The 23,285-nt window shown below is 36.7% G+C and overlaps 1 protein-coding gene across 13 annotated transcripts in view; it reads right to left on the bottom strand.

The window, feature by feature from the left end:
• The window catches only part of TACC2 (transforming acidic coiled-coil containing protein 2), a 295,485-nt gene that overhangs the window by 130,469 nt on the left and 141,731 nt on the right, over positions 1–23,285 (bottom strand). For all 13 annotated transcript variants that reach the window (XM_074233463.1, XM_074233458.1, XM_074233462.1 and 10 more), the window contains one exon: positions 8,889–9,023. In XM_074233463.1, the coding sequence (XP_074089564.1) occupies positions 8,889–9,023 (135 nt within the window). The remainder of the gene's footprint in view (positions 1–8,888; positions 9,024–23,285) is intronic.

Consider the following 23,285-nt stretch of genomic DNA (forward strand, 5'->3'; position numbering starts at 1 on the left):
TATCCACATTACTCATAACTTCACACTCCTAAGAACACAAGTCATTAGCTCATGCCTTGCTTGAATGATAACAGTTGCACCCATCTGGAGACTGATGTGATTGCTAAAGATGCCTCTGACCAGCTCCTAAGAGTGAGTGACCTTGTAAGGGGAATATTCTAGTGACAGTCTCTTGCCTCCTCTGCAAAGTCAAGTACGCAGAAGGCTCCTCTAAAATTAACTTTGTATTGTTTCTTCCCTTACTTGGAGGATTCATTTTCCCTCTCACTTTTAGATCTGACTCATTTTATAACTGATTTACTCTAAATTCATCTTCCCTTTTCAATATCTTCAATTGAAACTGTGAGTTCAAAAGAATATACCTGTTAGGGGCAACTAGGTAGTGCAGTGAATAGAACACCGGCCCTGGAGTCAGGAGGACCTGAGTTCAAATCCCACCTCAGACACTCAATAATGACCTAGCTGTGTGGCCTTGGGCAAGCCACTTAACCCCATTGCCTTGTAAAACAAAACAATAACAACAACAACAACAAAAAAGAATGCACCTGTGGTAGAAGCCGAAATTATTAAGGATAAGCAACCTCTATTGTCCTCTTAATATGGAAAAACTGAGAAGAATGAATGCTATCCGTCCCCACCTAGACATGGACACTAAATTTGATCCCAAAATGTTTGATTTTGGAAAATAAAATTGCTGTTGTCAAATGTGGGCACTAAGGTAGCAGGTACCTTGTTTCCTATGGACTATTAGTCTAAATCTGTATTCTCAAATAATGTCTTAACCTACCAAGGGTATGTGAGTCACCAAGAAGAGGTTAAGAACAAGACTTGCACCAAAAACAAAATATAAGGCTTGTTTTCAATATAACTATCCTAAGTCATGAGCCTGAATGCTCCCCCCACCCCCAACTCTCCTCCTGCTAAGCAAACTGCCCAATATTCTTTTTCCTGAACTTGGTTTCAGTCCCCACCCCAGGGCAGCTACAACCTAATCACTAGAAGGTGCTCATAGCTGAGGCTGTACAAATACCACTGGGAAAATCTAGAAATCCCCCCAATCCACATCCCATTCACTGTGCCCCAATCACTTGCTGGTCCCTCAGAGGTTGAGGCCTACAAGTTATATACTACTCAAAAGTAAGAAGAGTTCCATCCCTTTTCATTGGGGATACTTTAGAATGAATCTGAAAGGGATGAGCAGGCAAAGATGGGTTGTGATCCGCACCCCTAATTTCATTATGTTCTCCTTGCCACAAAGCATTTTAAACACAAGTTAAATAAGATTTGAACCACAGGTTTATAGAGATTTTTCTGATGTGACAGACAGACACTCAACAGGATAATTGTAAGGACCTTAAAAACAAGAAACCTGTGAAAAAAATTCATAATGAAATGTAACACCCCCAGGAAAGATAATGTGTTAATTGCCAATTAGAACCCTGCCAGACACCAAAAAAACCACAGAATCTCAGAGTTGGAAGGGACCTCAGTACCTGAGGGTCTTCAGAGATCACCAGAGAACACTTTCTATAACATTTGTGAAGAGTAGTCAAGGACCTGAGTTCAAATCTCATCTTTGACAGTATTTATGTGACCTTAGGCAAGTCACTTAACCTCTTTGGGCCTCAGTTTTCTCATCTTACAAAAATAGAGGTTTAGATGAGATGGCCTCTGAGGTACCTCCCCTGCTTTAGGTCTCTGATTGAAGATACTACCCTTTCCCCAACTTGGTGAGGCAGAAGCTGCCTCTTCCATTCCTTTCTCTCCACTCTCCATCCAGTGCTCCTAGTCCTAACCTTTGTCATTGGCCACACAAGTCCATCAAATGAAACCGTCATCTGCTTAACTTCAATGGTTCTTCAACCATTCCCCATTTGATCTACCCAGCTCTACTTGTCTCACAATTGTAATGCCTTCTTCTGGATTCTTATCTTTGTCAAATGGTGGGATAAAATAACATGCCCAAAAGAAGACAAATGTATTCCAACATCTGGTCAGAGCAGAATTCAGTGTGTGATTGCACATTTTTTATCCTGGATGGTCAATTTGTCAACAAAATTATAGTAGTCCACAATCATATTAGCTTTTTAGATTGCCATGTTAAACTATTGCCTCATACTGAACCTTTTTTCATTAACTTTTGAAATTTTTTTCATATAGATTGCTCATAGTACTCCCATCATCCCTCCTCTGTCCCTTTATACAGCTTATTTTTAAAATTCAATTGCATTTATCCCTATTAGACCACAACCTTTTCAATTTGATCCATTATTCTAGACTATATGGAATTCCAGATTCTTGTTTTGTCATCTAACATACTATCTCTCCTAGCTTTGTGTTGTTTGTAAATTGTAAAAGCAAGTCATTATACTGAAATCTAGATATATTTTATTTGTGACATCCTAATGATCTACCCATTTAATCACCCTATAGGAAAAGGAAATGAGGTTAGCCTGGCCTCATGTGGCCTGTGGCTATTAGGGATCAGCACTTCCCTTTCTAAATGTGCACAAACCACTTTTTTAAATAACAAGTGCTAGGAATAGAAGTCAAGGGCAACAGCCTATGTGGCTGGAAAATCTCCACCTCTTCGCTCTTCTGGAAAATGAGAGGGGTATTTTTGTCTGTCTGCATTCTTCCTTCAGCAACTTTCCTATTATTCCTCATGGGTTTATTTGTTTCATTGGTTTGGTCTTTTAGGTTTGTTAGTTTTTGCCAAATGTTGAGGTCAGCGATCACAACCTCCTTCCTTTTGGGTCCCTGGGACGCACTGCCTCCAAGGAAGATGAGAACTGGGGTCAGCTAGATCTCTCAATATCTTCTCACTTATTTAGGGAGTTTTAACTCCTTTTTCAATTACTTTGATCTTTCCTTTCCAATATGATGATATGCCCTGGTCAAATGACCGTCAAACACCTGGATGCAATGTTTCATTAATATTTGCATGGTCGGAAGTATCACAGAATTGTTGGATCTAGAAGAAACCTCAGGAGATCATCATTGAGATGACTCTGTCTTCTGACTTTTTTGCTTTTGGAGAAGTGGTCCATGCCTGCAATGTTCTTCCTTCTCACCCCTGACACCCCCCCCCCCCCCAATCTTTAGCTTTCTCCTAGGCATCATTCAAGGGCTTCTTCCCAATAAGACACTTTCTGTGCTCTTTCCTCTTGAAATAATTTTGTATTTTGTATTACTCGTATATATGCACATTGTATTCCCCTCTTCCAGCAAAATGTAAATTTCTTGAGGGCAAATACTCTTTATTTATCTTTGTATCTTCATATCTTTGCATATTATGTGCACTTAATGATTTTTTAATTAAATTTTAAGTGAATCTAGTCCTTTCATTTTCCTAAAGGGAAAATACTACCCCAGAGAGGTGAGCTTTCCAAGTCATTTAAAAAATAATAGCAGCCTATGCTCCTTATGGGTAGGGAAAATGTTTTTTCCCTTCCTTTTAACCCCAGGACTTAGCACAGTAAGCACTTTGTTGTTCAGTCATGTCTAATAATTCATGACCTCATTTGGAGTTTTCTTAGTAGAGATACTGGAGTAGTTTGCTATTTCCTTCTCCAGTTCATTTATAAATGAGGAAACTAGGGCAAACAGGGTTAAGTGACTTGCCCAGGGTCACACTGCTCAAAATAAACTCATAATAAATGCTTATTAGCTAAATGATCAACATCAAACAATCTGATTTCAAATTCCAACTCAGCTCTGTGTGTGTACCTATCTCTGGACCTCAGCTTCCCATCTATAAAATGAAGGGTTTGAGGGACAGCTAGGTGGCACAGTGGATAGAGCACCAGCCCTGGAGTCAGGAGTACCTGAGTTCAAATCCAGCCTCAAACACTTAATAATTACCTAGCTGTGTGGTCTTGGGCAAGCCACTTAACCCCATTGCCTTGCAAAAAAAAAAAAAATGAAGGGTTCAACCATATTATCTAGAAAGTCCCCCTCAATCCTAAATCCTTTAATTCTATAACACCAATAACTTCTCCAAGTTATTTATTCCCCAAAATGCAGAGCATTTATTTGCAAAACATAGTTTAGGAACCTTAGGAAAATCAGTATATTCTAAGTCAACAATAAACTCTAAAATCTCTCTTTGGAAAGCATTTTCTTTGTCTCATTAAAACAATAATATTGTATAGTGTATACATTAGTTGTCTGTCATGCAACAGCTGGAATGTGACTGAGACAACGATTAAAACATTATTTATGTAAATACATTCTGACACGGGTTAAGACCTTTTTGTTCCCCACCCCATGATCTGTTAATAAATATTTCGAGTCTTCCTAATACAGACATTTTATATGGTCATTAACAGAAGGATCATAAGATGCTATTATATAGAGAAGTCCTGGTCTTGAATCCCAGTTCTGGTATCTACGAGCCTTATCACCAGGGACAAGACACTAAATCTTCCCTGAGACCAGTTTTTGATCTACAAAATGAGGAATGATATTTACCCCACATACCTCGTAAGATTATTGTGAGGAAAATACTTTGTAAATATGTAAAGAGCAACAGAAACATGAATCTCATTATGTTATTATCTCATTCATCTTATCTTTATCAGTGGGGTTCAGATAGAAATGGCCCAGAGACAAGAAGCTATCCTATTGCTTTTAAATATTTAATCTATGAATTAGTGGATAAAATAACTTTTTCTCTAATTGATTTAAAAGTATTGTGATCTAAACTCATCTGTAGACTTTCTGAAAGCATCTTCATAACTTCTTTAACAAATAATAGGGTAGATTGAGATATATCTCATCCTGATTCCATTTAACTTTGATTTCTTCCACTGAATCTCTCTATTTTGAAAACTTTTTAATTTTGTGTCTTTTGGAAATTATAGCTATTTGGAAAAGTGACATTCTTGAAAAATATTGTTCTCAAATTGTCTTTGAGACATATTGTGTCTGGGTGATTGTGGACGACAATTTCTTCTGGGATGATGTACTAGCTCTTACACAATTTATTTGTTGAATCCTCAGTAATATTTTGAAGATGAATTGTTTGGCAAAGTGTTATTTGTTAGTGGGGTTTTTTTTTAGGTTTTTTTTTTTCTTTTGCAAGGCAATGGGGTTAAGTGGCTTGCTCAAGGCCACACAGCTAGGTAATTATTAAGTGTCTGAGGCCAATTTGAACTCAGGTACTCCTGACTCCAGGGCCAGTGCTCTATCCAATTGTGCCACCTAGCCACCCCTATTTGTTAGTTTTTGAAGGACAGCATACATCAGATGCATAATTCTGACCACCAGATTGTGCTCTGCTAAATATTTTGCACTTGTGAAATTTTTGCAATCAGTGGCAATATCCTGCAATGTTTCTACCATTTCCTCACATAATCTAGATTATTTAGTAAATCCAAGCTACTTCAGGATAATTTTTCTGTCATTTCTTGTAGAAATGACCTGTTCTTGAATTGTTTAGCATAAATCCATTGGTTTACATAAACACCTTTCCATGATTAAGTCATTTGTCAACATTTTTAATTATTTTTGATATTATTCTTTTTTCAGGACTATTTTTATACTGACCAAACTAGATAAGCTTTTGCTTTGTCAATAATAATATCTTTTACTCATATGGGATATTATTTTACAATGAACTCTACAAAGATTACCTTGTTTATGGGATTTTTAAGTTCTCAAACTGCAATGCTGAACTTTGTATAAGAAATATATTTTGAAGTACAATTTACCTGAAAAAAGAAGGGGATTGCAGCCCAGAAGCCTCAGGAATGATATATATTACTAAGGTTCCTTTGGCTTAAGGGTCACTGGCTCCTTTTGTTCCCACCCATGTAAGAATACTCGTAGCCATTTTGTCATTAGGGTCAATTGTGCCAAAAACAGGAAGATGGCCAGACTTTTCTATCTAATAAAGGGCTTTGAATCTCATTTTCCTTCACTTCTTTACACCAGATGTTCTTGTCTGACTTCACTATGTTACAAGAAGTCAAGCCAATTTCTTGGGTCTAGTCATTATTAATTTACTTTCTTTCCTCCTGAGCAGAAATGATAGAATAATGGCACCAAGCCCATAGTGGCCACCTTACATTTCTCAATGTCTTGTTCCCTTGGGTTACTCTACTGTTAATCATTCCCAGAGGTGAATTATCTTTCTCCTGGGACACAAATTGGCTTGAGTTATAGTTGAGACTGAAGAGTTAGGAGGCATGGTGATTTGACTTTTTCCTTACTATCAAACTTCCCCTCCCACCTCCCTCTGTGCCACATCTGTTTTTCGTGAAACTTATAAGTCTCATAGCCTAATGAATATCAGTAATCATAATGTGGGAGTGTGAAAATTCCTGGAGAAAAGCCCACATTTCAGTTTAAAATATGGAATGATGTCATAATTTCTGGAGCAGATATTGGATTGACTAGAATGTCTGGGCTCATTGGTGGCAGGAAGTCACCCTGCATAGCTGTGGGACTGCAACATCTGTTGATTCTGTATAGAGACTCATCCTGAGCTTAGGAAGGCAGGATATGTGCCTTTCCCCTCCCAAAGGAGAGAAAGGAAAGAAATAGACTTCAGCAGCCCTTATAGAGATGAGTCAAGAGAAAGCTGCTAGACCCCAAAGGGGCAAACCCTGGCTTGAAACTTGAACTGAGCAAGAATGCATCATCAAAATAATAAATGATCAGTGTAGTTCATATCCTTCTGGTGAATAATTCATGTTTCAATGAAATGATGTCAACTCTTCACATTTAAAAAAAAAGGCTACTTTGAAAACTTCACAATCACCAGAAGGTTAAAAATAAAAGATCTATTTTGAAGAAAAGGCTGAGGATTAAGGTCTCTGAAGGTTCAAGGTTGCCATTATGATGTTACAAATGGCAACAATACAGCAGATTAGAACCTAGATATATTAACACAGACACAACCAGACCATTGGAACTGCACTACTTTTAGGATATGGGAAGCTCTAGCTTCTATCGCCATGAGTTCTAACTTAGGGACAATTAGGACAGCTGTAGCATCTTTTGGAAGTCTTATGTCATTAGCAAGTAAATGTAGACTTCAAGTTTCCTGATCTATAAAAAGGGGGTTATACCAGGTGAGCTCTGACATTCCATTACACAATGATTTAAGATTTATAAGTTCTACAACTTGTGATGAGAGCAATTTATTAAATCAACTCCCCCTTACCCCTCACCCCAATTTACATTACTTTTTCCTTAAAAGGTATTATGATCATCATTGATACTTGATTGGCTCAGGGAAAGGCTCAGTTCTTGACATCACTTTCTCAAACTTGAGTACAAAGCAACAGGAAAAATTCCAAGAGCTTTCTGATGCTTGGCTGGTACAAAACGATGAACAAACTTGGCATGAGAGCTTTACTCAGTGGAATCAATCAAGGTGTCTTCCTTTTTGGGAATCCTACTGCTCTGGCTGAACAGATTTTTTTTGTGGCTGTTGAGTGATCTAAGCATTTCTCCTCTTGATCCAACACTGAACCTAAACTAAGGGCTTCCTATGACTTCTATAGAAATTATTCAAATTTAAACTCTAGGGTACAAAAGTTGATGCAGAATCAGTTGGGAGGGCATCCCAGTTGTGGTGCATACCTGACCAGACATCATCTCCATGACATGCCTAACAAGTGATCATCCAGGCTACCTCCAGAGTTCAAGTCATAGGGAATCCACTGCTATTTAAAACATGCCATTCCTTTTTTAAAGAGTTCTGTTTCTTAGGAGTTGCTCCTTTTAAGGGCTTGATCTGCTTCTGTCATTTCTCATTTCATTCTGTCAAATTAGATAGCACAAGGGTAATCCTTGAACAAGATGAACAGTCCTCTCCTGATGGAGTTACACAATAACTAATCTGAGTTATACAATAAACTCATTAAATCAGGGTATCTGTACTAGTGAATAATATGAGCTATAGCTTATAGGTAGTCAAAATCTGTTTAATTAATACATAATTCTGATGAATTATATACAAAGCAAGCTAGGTTATTAATTTTTCTACAACATCCTGTCCACATTCTTGCCTCAGGACCTTTCCTCACATTGCTTTCCCTAATCTAAAACATGTTCCCCTCCTCTCTACCAATGCAAGCTTTACCCATCCTTCCCATCATCTCACACAAGTCCCACTGCTTCCATAAAGGCTTTCCTGACTAAACCCTGACTAGACACCATGACCTCCTCTGACCAAGCAGAGCATTCATCTTCTGTCCCACTCATGCCACTCTCTGCCCTTAACAAACACTGTTTTGTACCTGTGCTGTTAACTATTCTCTTGTGCGTCTATCCCCAGCTAGATTATAGGAACAAGGACTAGGAATTCTCTCAAATCACTTGCATCTAATTTGATATTATTTATAGAGCAGGCACTCAATAAACATTGGTTTAAATTTGAACATGAAACCAGGCTAATAAAGTATTCCCCAGAAGATCTCCTTTTGGGACCCTGCTTTGAACAATATAAAGTATGATTCATAATTAGCATACTCTATTCATTTCAAGAAATATGGAAAAGGCATCCTGAGGGGTACAATAGGAAGATGAAATCTGACATCAAAATTTCAATGTAATAAATTATCAATTATTTTCATGTAAATGAATGGATTTTATTATTCTTTATTCTACTCATTTGTACTCTCCATGAAAATGGGACTCAGAGAGCAAAGTCCAATTATTATCATACATTCTGAGCCAAAATGTATGAAGCCTGAGATTGTATTTGCCACAATAAGCATCACCACCAGAGAACTTAGTGCCAGCTGCCCAGGGTCACAGGGATGTGCTTTGATTTGGTAAAAAGGAAAACAGAGTTTCTGCTTTAGCCTCTTTTCATCTTCAGCTATGTGATGCTCTGCTGAGAGGCCTGCTCCCAGACATACTTGGCAAAATACCTTTTTAAGTCCTTCTTCAGATCTTGGCCTTGAGAAGCTGGTATTTCTGCATCATTGACTGGGGTGGAAGCCAAATGAACGTCCTCAGAGGATGTGGGAACAATGTTCCCACAGGTTGCTATTTCCTTGGAGATCCTATCAAAACAATGGAAGAATAATTTTGAATGGAAGTCTTGTTGCTTAGTAGTCATAGTCATAAAACTTTACCAAATTGTACCCCTACATTTCCCCCCAAAAGACTAATTAAATAAACAGTACTGTACTTCAGACACAATTAGGTAATGTGGAGGATAAAGCACTGGACTTGAGAGTTAGGAAGACCTGAGTTCTATTCCTGCCTCAGACATTTACTATGTAGCCCTGGTCAAGTCCCTTAATTTCTATGCCTCCATTTTCTTATTTTTAAAATGAGGGTCATGGAGCTGATGGGCTCTGAAGTTTCTTTGAGTCATAAATTTATGGTCCTAAGAATTACTGTTATGCTGCTACTAAAGTGAATTTTATTCCTTGCTATGATAAACCAAAACCTGATTTGACAATAAGTTTCAGATAGGGAAGACACTGTAAAATTTATTAGTATTTTAAGTACAACTCAATCATCCATACAGTGAAATAAGAACTTTAAAAACTATGAATTCAATTCAATTTAACATATATTTAACAAACATCTATTAGAGATGGGGGCATCATCTGAAGATAAACTACAATTTATTTCTCCAGGACTGTTTAATTTAAGGGAGTGGAGGGGGAAGAAATATAAAGAAATAACTATGATATAAAGGACAGGGAAATCAGAGCTTTCCCAAGTGGCAAGGGAGGTCATGAATTCTCACTGAAGAGTTACATCCAAAGAGTAGATGACCACTCATCTGGGATGCTATAAAGGGAATTTGTATTCTGAGTACAGGTAGAGGCTAGATTGGAGGAACTCTGCCAACTCTTGAGACTGAGATTTTATGCATAAACACCAGGAAAAAGGATCTATAAGAAATATGGAGAGAGAAGATGATACCACAAGGTGTCCCACAGATTATTGGACAGTTAATGAAGTACACGGATGCACTTGCAGGATGACTTTCCTTTCTCCGGCAGGACTACTACAAAGCACAGATGATGGAAATGCTGTCTTTGGGGGGATGCTTAGGAATGATGATAAGGAGAATGTTTTGATGAAAGAGTGCCCTCCAACGGTCAGATATGGTAACTGCTAGGTGATCAGGTAGCATCAGAAAGGACTTTCTAGCCCACGTGAAGTTTTTTTGGAAAGCTTCTTGGTTTAGCTGGGAGCAGGAGGGATAGAAGTGATCCAACAACATGAAAACATGCCGTCTAAGGCCCAAAGAGCAAAAGTCCTGCTTCGCCAATTCAAAATCAGTTTTAATTTCCCCAATTCAGCAAAAACTAAAAATAGTCTGAACAGAGACAAAACTACAGCTGAATGGGTCAGGAAGGAATTTGATTTCTGTACCTCACTCCAGCTGTCCAAACGAGTTGGGGGAGAGGAAAAGGAGCAAGAGAAGCTGCAGGCTCTACAACAGTCCATGGGGCTAAAATGACATGACTCAGCAGTTGAGGTCTCTGAAATCCAGCTGCTGGGTCAGCACCCAAAAGCCCCAGCGATTGAGATTTCACAACTTTTTAATTGTAAGAAATGAATTCATCTCCCTTCTCCTAGGTTTCTGCACCTGCTGGCTGTTTCCAAATAGCAAATAGTTAAATGTGGTTGCATTTTTATTTAAAGAATATTTTGCTTGTTTTCATTCTTTTAAAAAAAAAATCTGTTTTCTAGGATTTAAAGATCCCATCGTAGGACAAGTCTACAAAGACCTGCCTCAGAGAAGAAACATAGATGGATAGATTTTGCAGAGCTCGATCAAGTACAATCTTGTTATTTTACAGATGAGAAACTGAGGCCCAGAAACTTATTTAGCAATTTTTAATCTTTTGTCTTTAGCAATTTACAATCTCCCTCCTAAGTTGCTCTGAGATGCTAAGGTTAAAAAGGGTTTTCTTAAGGTAACAAAGCTAGTTTGTGAAAGCCTATATCTCAGGTCTACCAGTTCCCAATTCCAGTGTAGCCCAGAATTTAGTCTAGCATGTAGAATTAATAAATTTCTGCTAACTGTGGCATCTATGAGGATCTAGAGACCATTGAAAATAGGGCAGTGGAGGAGTTGGGGGAAGCAGGTTTTTTAAAATAAAAATATTTTTGAATATTCATGAAGATAAAATGTGAAAAGTGAGTTTGGAATAAAATAAAACATTAATAAATTTGCCCCCAGAAGGAGTGTTACAATGCATAAAATCAACTACTCCCTCCAAACACCACACACACACACACACACACACACACACACACACACACACACAAACACTGACTCTGTGACCATGGGCTAGTCATTAAATTTCTCATTTATTCTCCCCCTTGCCACATCCTATATATATATAATCCCAACATCTTCCAAAAATTTTAATTTACAGAAAAAGTGTCACATTCTCTTTTGGTAGAAAAACTCACCAGGAACTCTCTACCACCAATGATAACACAGGTCTGATATATATATTCACAACCCCCAAACCACACATATTTGAATTCTGTAACCATTTGAAGGTTGAATATGTTATAATCTACCTTAGAAGGGGAAAAATTAGATAAAAGGTGACTAAAATGGCCTATACATACAAATAATGATAAACTGGGAGCAGGATGCATGAATTAATAAACAGAATGTTGAGCTTAGAATCAGAAGTACTTGGAACAAATCCCACTTCTGAATTTATTACTATTTGACTCTGGACCAATCACTTAACCTTTTAGTTTCTTAAGTCAACCCCCTAGGATTTATTTCCTAAATCAAAGAAAGGTGGTCTGCCTTCACTACTAAAGTCCCTAAACAGATACCAATGATATCACAAATCCTTGGCATCGCTATCTAATGAATTTACTAACTATAAGCTATGTTCACTTATTTATTCAGCAAACACTTATTGTAGACCTCTAGGGATTAAAGCTAGAACCCTAATTTCTATTGTTGTACATACCTAATGTCATGCTTTTAAGAGCATTGTATCATTCTTATGATTCACTGATTCAGACAGGATTTATCTCCTTTGCCCCGACTGTCATTCTGAATAAATACAATCTGATTCCACTTGTAAAGGCTCTAAGATTTCCAATTTTTCTGTGTTTCCTTAGGTTAAAGGTACACTTCATCAAAGTAAAAAAAAAACTTGATTCCATCTAAGAAAGCAGTGAAAGGTCTAGAGAGAAAATCCACATTAATAGCAAGATGGAAAGACAAATAACAAGAAATTTGTACACTACAAACACCATGGAAATGCATGAGGTAGAGAAGATACTGATTAACCCACAGGTAACTCTATTAAAGACAATCTGACTAAGTATTTGTAATATTGTAGAGGCTCCTAAATACTCATATGTTAAGGAGGAAAGAAAATCCACACTAGCCAAGTGAAGATGTAAATCCACTGACTCCATCACACAAGTAACAGCCATAAAACCTTGCACCACCAGGAGTTATAACACAGTATTTTGAATTCTCCACTCTTGTTCTCTCCTCTTCTAGGCTCTACTAGATGGTGTGAGCCCTGGATGAGTCACTGAAGGCTCCCATGGGGCATTGTGGCTTCATTTCTTTCTCTGCATCCTTCCATCTTGTTATCCGTGGAGTTCTTCAAAGTCACACCCTTCCTGCTCTGCTTTGCATTACATTAGCTCAATGGGTCCAAACAGATCACTCAGCAGTTAAGAATCCTCATTCTTCCCCCCTCCCTACCGTCCAATCATCCATCTCCTTCTTCCCCCAGAACTAACTAATAATTGTCAGGCTCAATAAGATATAGAAAAACAGAGTAACTCAGTGCACCAGGGCTATAACCAAACCTCAAAAAGGTAAAATAAAATAACAAAACATAAACGAAAAACCCTAAGAGATCAGCAGACACTTGCCAAGAGAAAAATAGCTCAGATTGATAATGTTTTCTATGTGTTTTATATGTGAAACTCTTCTATCTCTCACTATACTATAAGTTCTTCCAAGATTGGAACAATGTGGTCTTCATATGGTTGGATTTTTTGGGGGGTGGGGTTTGAGGGACAAGTGTCTGAGGCCACATTTGAACTCAGGTTCTCCTAACTCCAGGGCTAGTGTTTCCACTAGGCCACTTAGTTGTGCTAGTCTTCATATGCTTTTTGCTTTTGTTTTAAACACCTATAGACTCGGCAAATGCCCTGATCAGAACAACTTCTAACTAGTAAGGAGGGGATGAGGATGACTTAAATATGGTTCAACTTATCTCCCATGACCTGAATATATCATTCACCCACCAACCCTTTTGAACCGCTATTGTGTTGAGCAAGAATCAATCAAGCCCCAGGTGACCCATGGTGCTGAGGTATCAACAATATCACTTGGCAAGTCTCTTTCCAACATGGCTGGTGTCTTAGACATTTACTGGTTATCCAAGGCAAATCACTTAACCTGTTTGCCTCAGTTTCTTCATCTGAAAAACAAGAATAATAATAGCACCTACCTCCCAAGCTTATTGTGAGGATCAAATAGAGATCATAATTATAAAGTGCTTAGAACATATTAAGTTCTACCCACTGAGTCACCTAAACATCATTAAGTACTATATAAATGCAAGCTATTAGTTATGGTTTATCTGATTTGATTCTTTAGTCATTAGACAAAGGGCCTTTTTCCTAGAGATATACAGGTTTTTCAAAGGCCAGTGGGGGCCACAGCTAGTGTTCCTCTAGATTCTACCCCCCACTCCACCCCATCTCTAAGAGTTGAAGAATTCATAATGGAAAATTCTAAGAGGAAGCCTGGGGGAGAGTTCTAAAACTAGGATTTCAATAGGAAAGAACAAACATAGACAATCAGAACACAGAAATCCAATATTTGTAATGTCCAAATTGTGCAAAACTAATTAGGACCCACAAACTATTGATGCGTATCCTTCCAATTCAGTGTATTCTCTTTAAAATGCACACATTTCAGAGAACAGATCCCAGGAAAACATATGTACTTAGATGTGGTTTTAAAGGACCAGGAAAAAGCTCCTCACCACCTTGCCTAAAGCCTAGATTCCCAGTTTGCTCATTGACTTCTGAAATTTCTTCAACAGAATCTCTAGTGAGAAGCCAAAGTTAAAAAGTCTGTACTCTGGAAAGAAATCAACCATTGGCTTAAATTTTCCCTAAGGTACAAATAACTAATGTTGAATCCTTGCTGAAAAGCAAGTTTGGATTTCAAGAGTTCTAGATAGGAAGGGAAAGGTTCTGGATTTTGTCTAGCCAGAGACAGACAAGGATAATCTAGTTCCTTTGTAGCCATATCATCTTATTCACCTTTCAAAGATTAACTTCACCTGCTTTGTGAGTCCTTCCCAAGTCTAGGTTCCTCTGAAATCTACCAATAATAATAGTATTTAGCACTTTACAGTTTGCAAAACACTTTGCAAATACCATCTCATTTTACTCTTACCAAAAAACTTTAGTAGGCAGGTGTTATTATTAGCTCCTTTTTGCAAATGATTAAACAGAGACGTATGGATCTTAAGTGACTTGGTCAGGGTCAGAAACCTATTAAGTATCTGATGCTATCTTTGAACTCATGTTCTTCTAACTCCAGATCCAATGTTCTAATCACCTTCTGGATATACTCTATATACTTCTCACTTGTTAGCTATAAACTGTCTTCTATTGCTAATTACTTTTGTATGTCTTGTCTCACCTAGTAAAGCATATAAACCTAGAAAACAAAAACTATCTGTATGCATATATGTGTGTGTCTTTATACACACACATATATGAATGTGAATATGTATTATATTTATGTGTGTGTGTATATATATATATATATATATAGATAGATAGATAGATAGATAGATAGATAGATATATCCTCTGTTTTCTTATCTCTCACAGCAGAAGGCACAATATCTTTCACATGGAAGTCTGAATGAATGTTTAGAGGACTGGGAGAGGAGGAAGTAAAAGAAAAGAAAGAAAGCAAGGCAAAGACAAGCTTGAGCACATCAGAGAAATATGCTGACTTCCTAACTCTGCCTTAGGCTGGTGACATTTCATAAGCCTAAAATAAGGAATAATGTCTTTGAGATCTTATTTTGCAAACTGAGCGAAGCATCATTTGTCTTCAATATGGTGAGCAAGGCTTCCTTTTCTATACAACTAATTCTTCCTTGTGTAGTTATTTATAGAACTGTGTGTGTGATAGAATAATGTGATACCAAAATATCAATGATGGGACTATATATATAGATAGATATAGATCATGTTGCTTCCTAAAAGCTAAAAAAAGTGAAGTGGAAAAATACAATATTTTAGTAGAGTTGAAATGTTGATAGATAGTTGTATAATTCTGGGCAACTCGTTTCCTTTCTCAGAGTCCCAGTTTCTGCCTCTGTAAAATGAGTGGGTTAGAAAATATATCTAAGGTCCCTTCTATCTCTGACATTCTAGGATTTCAAATGATTGACTGAAAAAAAGAATTTATCAGTTTATTGGGTATAACATATTTCAAATATGGAACGGCAAGGAAATTGAGTTCAAATGGGTTGTTGTATGTTTGGATTTGAACTTTTTAAAAGTATTTTTTAGGATTTTATGGAGAGAAATCAAAAAAGAAGAAGGGAATGAGGAGAGGAGAGGAGAGGAGAGGAGAGGAGAGGAGAGGAGAGGAGAGGAGAGAGAGAATGGATATTTTTGCAGTGTCGGTAGTCATTAAGCCACAGTCCAGATAGAAATATAACCTCTGGAGTAGGTAAGTAAATTTTTAAAGGATAGTTTTCCCAGCAATTGTTTGGGTTCTGTTTGATAACAACACATGTCCAACTCTAGTGATATACTGTCAACAACTGGTGTTCTTTTGTTCTCCACACAAAGGCTTTTGAGTATTTCTTGGCAGATCTTACAGTGAACTGATTACTAATTTCATTTCAGAGACTGCCTAACGTTGCCAAACCAAGTCTCTCTCCAAGGACAAACTCCAGACTGACCTAATCGGTGACTGTTAGGCTATCACTATATGGTGCCCCTGAGGTGGAAACCTAATATATAATTCCTTTATGGGACAGCTGGAGTGACAGTGCCTTATCTCCTGTTTCACATCACCATCTGGAAGATAATTAGAATAATGGACTTTCCTAGAGGTTGCCTTTTTTTTTCCTTTTTCCAAGCCGATCATAAAATCATTAGAACCAAAACTCAGCTTAAATTAGTATTAGGAATGTATGTTGCAAAAAAAAGTTTAACACTGAAGGTTTGAGGAACTTTAGAACTATCAATGACAAGCTCTGGACAAGTGGTCCAAGGAGGAGGATTTAGAATTTAATTAAACTCTCCGGGGAGATCTGCAATATCAGAGCAGCTCAGACTCAGACAAGTTGCCTTTGAAAGGATCTAAATTGGAACTCCCAATGTATGCTGAGCTGGTGATAAATTGGACTAAATACTATACAATGAAACTGTTTTTTAAAAGTAAAATTAGCTAACTCGCATCACTAGCAAGACACACAGCTGCAAGTGTACAAGTGAGCCTAAATAAAAGATCTTTAAAAAAACTTTTTAGAAGTTCATGTACATATGAGTAAATTATATATGTTATGTGGTCAACACTCTCAAATATTTGCTGGTGAGATTTATCCCCAACTATTTGTTAGTGGATTATCCTCAGCAATTTCTCATTCCAAGCTGTCTTTCTGATTTCTACTTCCCATACCAAATCTTCCTTGGCTATATTCCTCCCTCCTTAGGGAAAATAATTTAAATGTAGCTTCATTAAAGTATAATGAGAAAGGAAAATGTTATCCCCAAAAGAATGGGGAAAAAAATCCCAGAAGATTCCAATACCTAAATGACTATTGAATTATCCATTACTTCTGTTCTTCCCTCCCCCTAAACAAATGCCATCATTTATTTGCTGTGTACTTTATTGTGTGCAAAGCCCTATACAAAGGACTATCCAGGGAAACAAAATCAAGCATAAAGTCCCTGATATCTAGGAATTCCTCAACTATATGGGAAGAAGAAAATCAATGTATATAAAACATCTAGAGAGAAAAATTACAAAGCAAAACAGAAATAATATGAAGCAGTTAAACAGATGCTAAGAACTTTTCTAGCTCTAAAAATCTCTGAATTGAAATATAAATCAAGCATGGATAGGATAATCAAGATTCTAGTGTTTTGCATAAATAAACAAATGAACCTCAATCTACCCAGGCTAATTTCTGGAAAATAACAAATCAATTATTTTTGGCCAAATGAAATAAATTTTAAAATGCACCACACCAAGCAAATTAGCTAAAGAAAACCATTGGTGGCAATTCCATTGTAAAATGAGTCATCACCTAATTTATCTGTTTCATAAAGCCTAATTCTGATATTCAGTTTACCTAAAAGTTACAGACACTCTGGTAGAGTGGACAGAGAGTTCAAGGGCTGACATCAAGAAGATTTGAATTCAAATCTTGACTCTAACTAGTTGTGTGGGTATGGTCAAGTCACACCCTCCCTATGACTGAGTTTCCTTATTTATAAAATGAGTTGCTTTCCATGACTTAAAGTATCCCATGGAGCTGTAACATCTATGCTCCTAAGATTTCCAAGTTCCTTAAGCGACTTCCTAGGACTGTAAATCTGTAAATGTCTATGTTGCGGAAGGGAGGGAGTTTCTACACAGGGAATACCCTACACTTCTGAAAGAACAGATTCTTGGAGAATCCTTAAGGCAAAATAATTTAAAATGTGTGCGTGATCTCATGTATGTGTGGCAAACAGAATCCAAAACCACATCAAGAAATGGAAAAAGAGAATAATCTAACTCACTTGGTGGTGATGGGCAAACCAAGAAAAAGGCAGAAACTAGCCCGACTTCTCAAAGCAATGACTTCTGAAAGCTTTGATCTCTTTCCCAGAGTTTAAATACTGCTTTAAATCCCACAACCTGTTCAGTGTATATATGTGCTTTTTTGGCAAAGCTTTGACAGTGTAATAGCTAGCCTTAGCTACTTTGCTGTAAACCAGAAATCCCACCTTCAGATTAGAAGATCAGTCAACAGACATTTATTCTATTCATATTCATATCTATGTATACATGTTTATATAGATTTATAAATATAGTGCCTACTTTGTATGAGGCACTATGCTAAGCACTGAAATATAAAAAGAGGCAAAAAACAACTCCTACCCTCAAGGAGTTTACAATCTTGTACATACCTATAATATTTATTTTAGTAAGCATATACACATGAATATATACATATATATAGATAATGTCATATATATGTGTATGAATGTGCATATACATAGATATACAAGCTCATATGTGCCAAATTTATTAGCTTTTAAGGGGAACTTGGGGAAAGTATAAAGTGGCAACAACAGAATTATCATTTAATGGCATGGAAATTAGAGAAGAGTAAATTAGGTTCCAAGGATTTAAAGGAGTTCTTGAGGTAAATAGTCTCATAATCCTATAAGAAGATTCTAAGACTGACAGCTAAGCTTGGTGGGGTTAAGTATTTCAAGTTCCCCTTATTACCCATTTTAAAGGTGAAATTAGATGTGTAGCCACCTTAAGGCAATATGGTCTAATTTTCCCTGTGAAAGAACACTATCTTTGATGTTCTTCTCAGCTCTTCAATAATAAAGAATGATATTCATCAAAACTTGTTTGATCTTATTTGAAAACTGATTTTTTTGGAGAGGCAGAAGTTGTCTTCCCTTTAACCCAGTAAAAATGATTCTTAAGGGGAGGGAAGAGGCAAAAAGAGAATAAAGCCCAGCCATTCTCCTTCCTTCAACAAGATATGTGAGACAGAGACAGAAAGAGAATTGTTGGACAGTGAGAACAATAACAATAGTAGCTTTCTGTTCCTTCCAGACAGAACTTCTATACTTTAAAAGAAAAATCTAAAAATATGCCTCTACCTAATCATTTTTTAAAACCAAAACAATTCTAATCAGAATTGCTCTTTCAAGGGTTTCCAACAAAGTGGGTTAAATGTTAAATGATGCTAGAAGACAAAAATCATTCAGTCTTTGTTCAAACATTCATACCTATCTTTATTTCTCTCCATTAGTTACCCTTCCTCCCCCCATCTCAATCATATAACCTTCTAGTAGGACCTATAAAAAGTGCTTTATAAACCTCATACTATATAATGGTAGCTAACATTTTTGTCTTTTTTGTCTTATTTTATCTTTTCTCAATTACATGTAAAAATAATTCATTTTTTAAAAATTTTGAGTTCTAAATTCTCTTCCTTCCTCTCTCCACTCTCCATTCCTTGAGAAGGCAAGAAATTTTATATAGATTGTACATGTTTAGTCATGCAAAACCCATTTATTTTTAAAATAAACATTTTATTTGTTTTTTGCAAGGTTTTGAATTTTATAATTTTTTACCCTCCCTCTTCCCTCCCCCCAATAGAAGGTAGTCTTATAGTCTTTACATTTATTTCCATGATATGCATATATCAAAATTGAATGTGTTGAGAGAAAAAACATATTCATAAGGAAGAAAAAATATTTGAGATAGCAAAATTACATAATACATAAGACAACTTTTTTAAAAATTGAAGATAATAAACTTTGGTTTTCATTTAAACTCCACAATTCTTTCTCTAGATACAGATGGTATTCTCCATCATAGATCCCCTAAAATTGTCCCTGATTTTTGCGCTGATGGAATGAGCATGTCCATCAAGGTTGATCATCACCCTAGTTGCTATTAGGGTGTACAATGTTCTGATTCTGCTCATCTCACTCAGCACCAATTCATGCAAGTTTTTCCAAGTTTCTCTGAAATCCCATCTCTCATGATTTCTTAGAGAACAATAGTATTCTATAACATACATATATGATGATATATTTAGCCATTCCCCAATTGATACACATCCCTTTAATTTTCAATTCTTTGTCACTGCAAACAGAGCTGCTATGAATATTTTTGTTCATGTGGGATTTTTACCCTTTCTCATGATCTCTTCAGGTAGTATAGACCCAGTAGTGGTATTACTGGATCAAAGGGTATGCATATTTTTTTCTCTTTGTGCATAATTCCAGATTGCTCTCCAGAAATATTGGATCAGTTCACAACTCCACCAACAATGCATTAGTGTCCCAGATTTCCCACATCCCTTCCAATATTGATCATTATCCTTTCTGGTCATATTGACCAATCTGAGAGGCATGAGGTAGTACCTAAGAGGTGCTTTAATTTGCATTTCTCTAATCAGTAATGATTTAGAACAATTTTTCCTATGACTAGAGCTAGCTTTGATTTCTTCATTTACAAATTATCTTTGAATATCCTTTGACCATATGTCAGTTGGGGAATGGCTCAGCAAAACATATTTCTATGTTAGCCATGTTGCAAAAGAAAATAGACCAAAATTAAAAAAACCCAGAGTTAAAAGCTTTGATCTGCATTCAGATGCTAATTAGTTCTTTCTTCTGGAGGTGGACAGTATTTTTTATAAGTCCTTTGGGAATTGCCTTGGATTACCATATTACTAAGAATAGCTAAGTCATTCACAGTCAAACATCATACAATGTTGCTGTAATTGTGTATAATGTTTTCTTGGTTCTGTTCAGCTCACTCCAGATCATGAAAGTCTTTCCAGGTTTCTTTTGAAAGCAACCTGTTTGCTATTTCTTACAGCACAACTGCTTTTCTATCATATTGCCTAGCTAGGTGATGAAGTAGAAGACCCTGGGTCTGGCCTCAGGAAGAGCTGAGGACAAATCCAGCCTACAACACTTAACCCTGAGACAAATCACTAAATCTTGACCTGCCTCAGTTCGTCATCTGTAAAATGGAGGTACACTGAAGAAGGAAATGGCAAATCACTCCAGTATCTTTGTTAAGAAAACCCCCCTTGGCTTTGTCCATGGGGTCATGTAGAATCTCCTCCCTACCTCAACAAGAACCTAGTTTTTTAGAGTTCCTCCTAACCTCCATAGCTGGGCCGTAGAAACCTTAAAAAGTCACCACAGGCATGCCTTTTCAGCCACAGGGCCGGGTCTGTGCTCCCTAAGTAACTGTTTACAAGCCATTCCTCAACCTAACCTTGTCTGAGACTTTCTTAGGGATCAGCCAGTAAGCAAATAAAGGAAGGCAAGACCATTTTAATGAAAAGGAAACTCCATTTACAGACATCACGGCTCATCAAAGGAGAGTTCAAGCCATCTGTCTGGCCAGCAGGACAAACAGGGCTGGCATTCCTGAGGTGCTGGGGCATGGCAAACAGAACAAAGAGATGGAGGCCTCTGTAATTGCAAGGGTGGGTCACCTTCCACCTAAGGAGTCAGAGTTCTTCACGGTGAAAATCTCCTTTCTAAAGTAATATTTCTTTTAAAGAGGCAGGGCATCAAGGCAGATAGAAGCCTGGCCTTGGAGTCAGTATAAGTCCTAGGTTCAAGTTCCGACACTGACCTATACCTACTCTCTAACCATGGACAAATCATGGTGTTGAAGGAAGTTCAGTGGAGTTACCAGTCCAAATCAGTGGAAGAAGTTTCCACATGGAGAGCTCCCTACATGAATAAAATCATAGAAAAACATTGTTTCTCTTTTTTAAAAAGTGACTGTTTTAGTTGGTAAAATAAACATCTACTAGCTGAGATCGTCATATATGCCGCATGTAACCTGAATGCATATATAAACATATTCTTTATGTACCAATTATGTATATTTTGTATTATTTACCTGTAAACATGCTGTGTTTACCTTGTATGTAATAATTTGTGTGCATCTTATATTAGAATGTCAAATCCTTCATAAGGGAAGGGGTTATTTTTGCTTTTTCTCGTTATCCCTAGCACTTAGCATAGTATCTGTAACCTACTGAGCTCTCAACATGAATGTTTATTGTTTAATTGATTTATATTTCTGGAAATATTCTGTTTCCTGCTCTGAATAAAACTTCCCAAAGTAGAAGTTGCTCCCATTAAGAAGTGAATCTCTAATTTTTAAAACATGGACATTTCTGTCAATTATTACACTAATAGTCTAAGTATGATTTTTTCCATTGTAGTCTCCAGACAATTATTTGAATGAGAATATTGTTCCCAATAAACTACACAGTCCAGTAATATTCAGATTGACTCCTGGGAAACAATGCACCAATGTCAATGCCACTATCTGAGCTGCTTTCAATCAGGTCATCTAAGCACTTTTATCTGAAGGGCTATTTTCTCTAAAGGTCTTAAAATTCACCATGTTTTACCTCAAGCTGCTTTTGCTTTTTATCTCTCAAACAAATGCTATTTTCTTCTTTTTTTCAGTAAATGTCTTCACTAGAAAGGGAAAAGATAGGTCCCATATATACCAAAATATTTCTAGCAGTGTTTTTTTTTAGTAGCAAAAAAATGAAAACAAGGTTGATGATGACTGACTAGTGAATGACTAAATGAATTGTGATAAAAGGATGTATAATAGAATATTACTATGCTGTAAGAAACTGTGAATAAGATGAAAATAGAAAAGAATGGAAAGATTTATTTGAACTGATACAAAAAGAAGCAAGGACAATAAAGAAAATAATATATAGAATCATTACAATCATGTAAATAGAACTAACAATTGAAATGGAAGGATCTGATTCATGAAGCAAAAGCTCAACACCAAAGAAGAAGTAAAAGGATATAGATTTCTCCCTTCCTTGTAGAGATGGATAAGTACAGGTGAGACATGACATAATATCATGTCAAATGTGGCTGAGATCTTGGTTTACTTTGCTAATATTTCTTTTTTTCTATCTTTGTTATAAAGGATAACTCTCAGGGCTAGATAAGGAGGAACAAAATAGTGGGAAGTCAAGGAACAATAGAATAAATGAAAACTTTTATTTTGAAGAAAAAAAATTTAATGAATTTTGACAGTAACTTTGGATCTTAAAAAACCCTGGACAATTCCAGATAATATCTTCCTCTTTTTCAAATCAGAGTCCAATTTATTGTCCCCCTTTAGTGTAGTGGTTAATTATAGTGATAGACTTAAAAAACAGACTGTTATCCAACAGTGTGCCATACTCTAAGCAATATGTTTGCCTCCACTTAGTTTTTCCTACAGGGTTTATGAGGTCTCTTGCATTGGTGGAACCAATTATGGAGGCTCTATAGTGCTCCCAGACTTGATGTAATCAGCAATATGTAACCACAAACAAAATAACTTCATCATCATTATATAATCCCTTTTCATTTATTACTCTCCACATAATATCCTCCAAGATATTGGCAAATCCCTCTGGAAAAATTCCTAAATTGATGACCTCATCCCTAATCTCTCTCCTGAACTCTAGATCCCCATTTCCATCTGTCTGTTGGATAGCCAGAGAGTCT

The sequence above is a fragment of the Macrotis lagotis genome, chromosome 4, assembly GCF_037893015.1.
Source record: "Macrotis lagotis isolate mMagLag1 chromosome 4, bilby.v1.9.chrom.fasta, whole genome shotgun sequence".
In the NCBI taxonomy this organism is placed as follows: domain Eukaryota; kingdom Metazoa; phylum Chordata; class Mammalia; order Peramelemorphia; family Peramelidae; genus Macrotis; species Macrotis lagotis.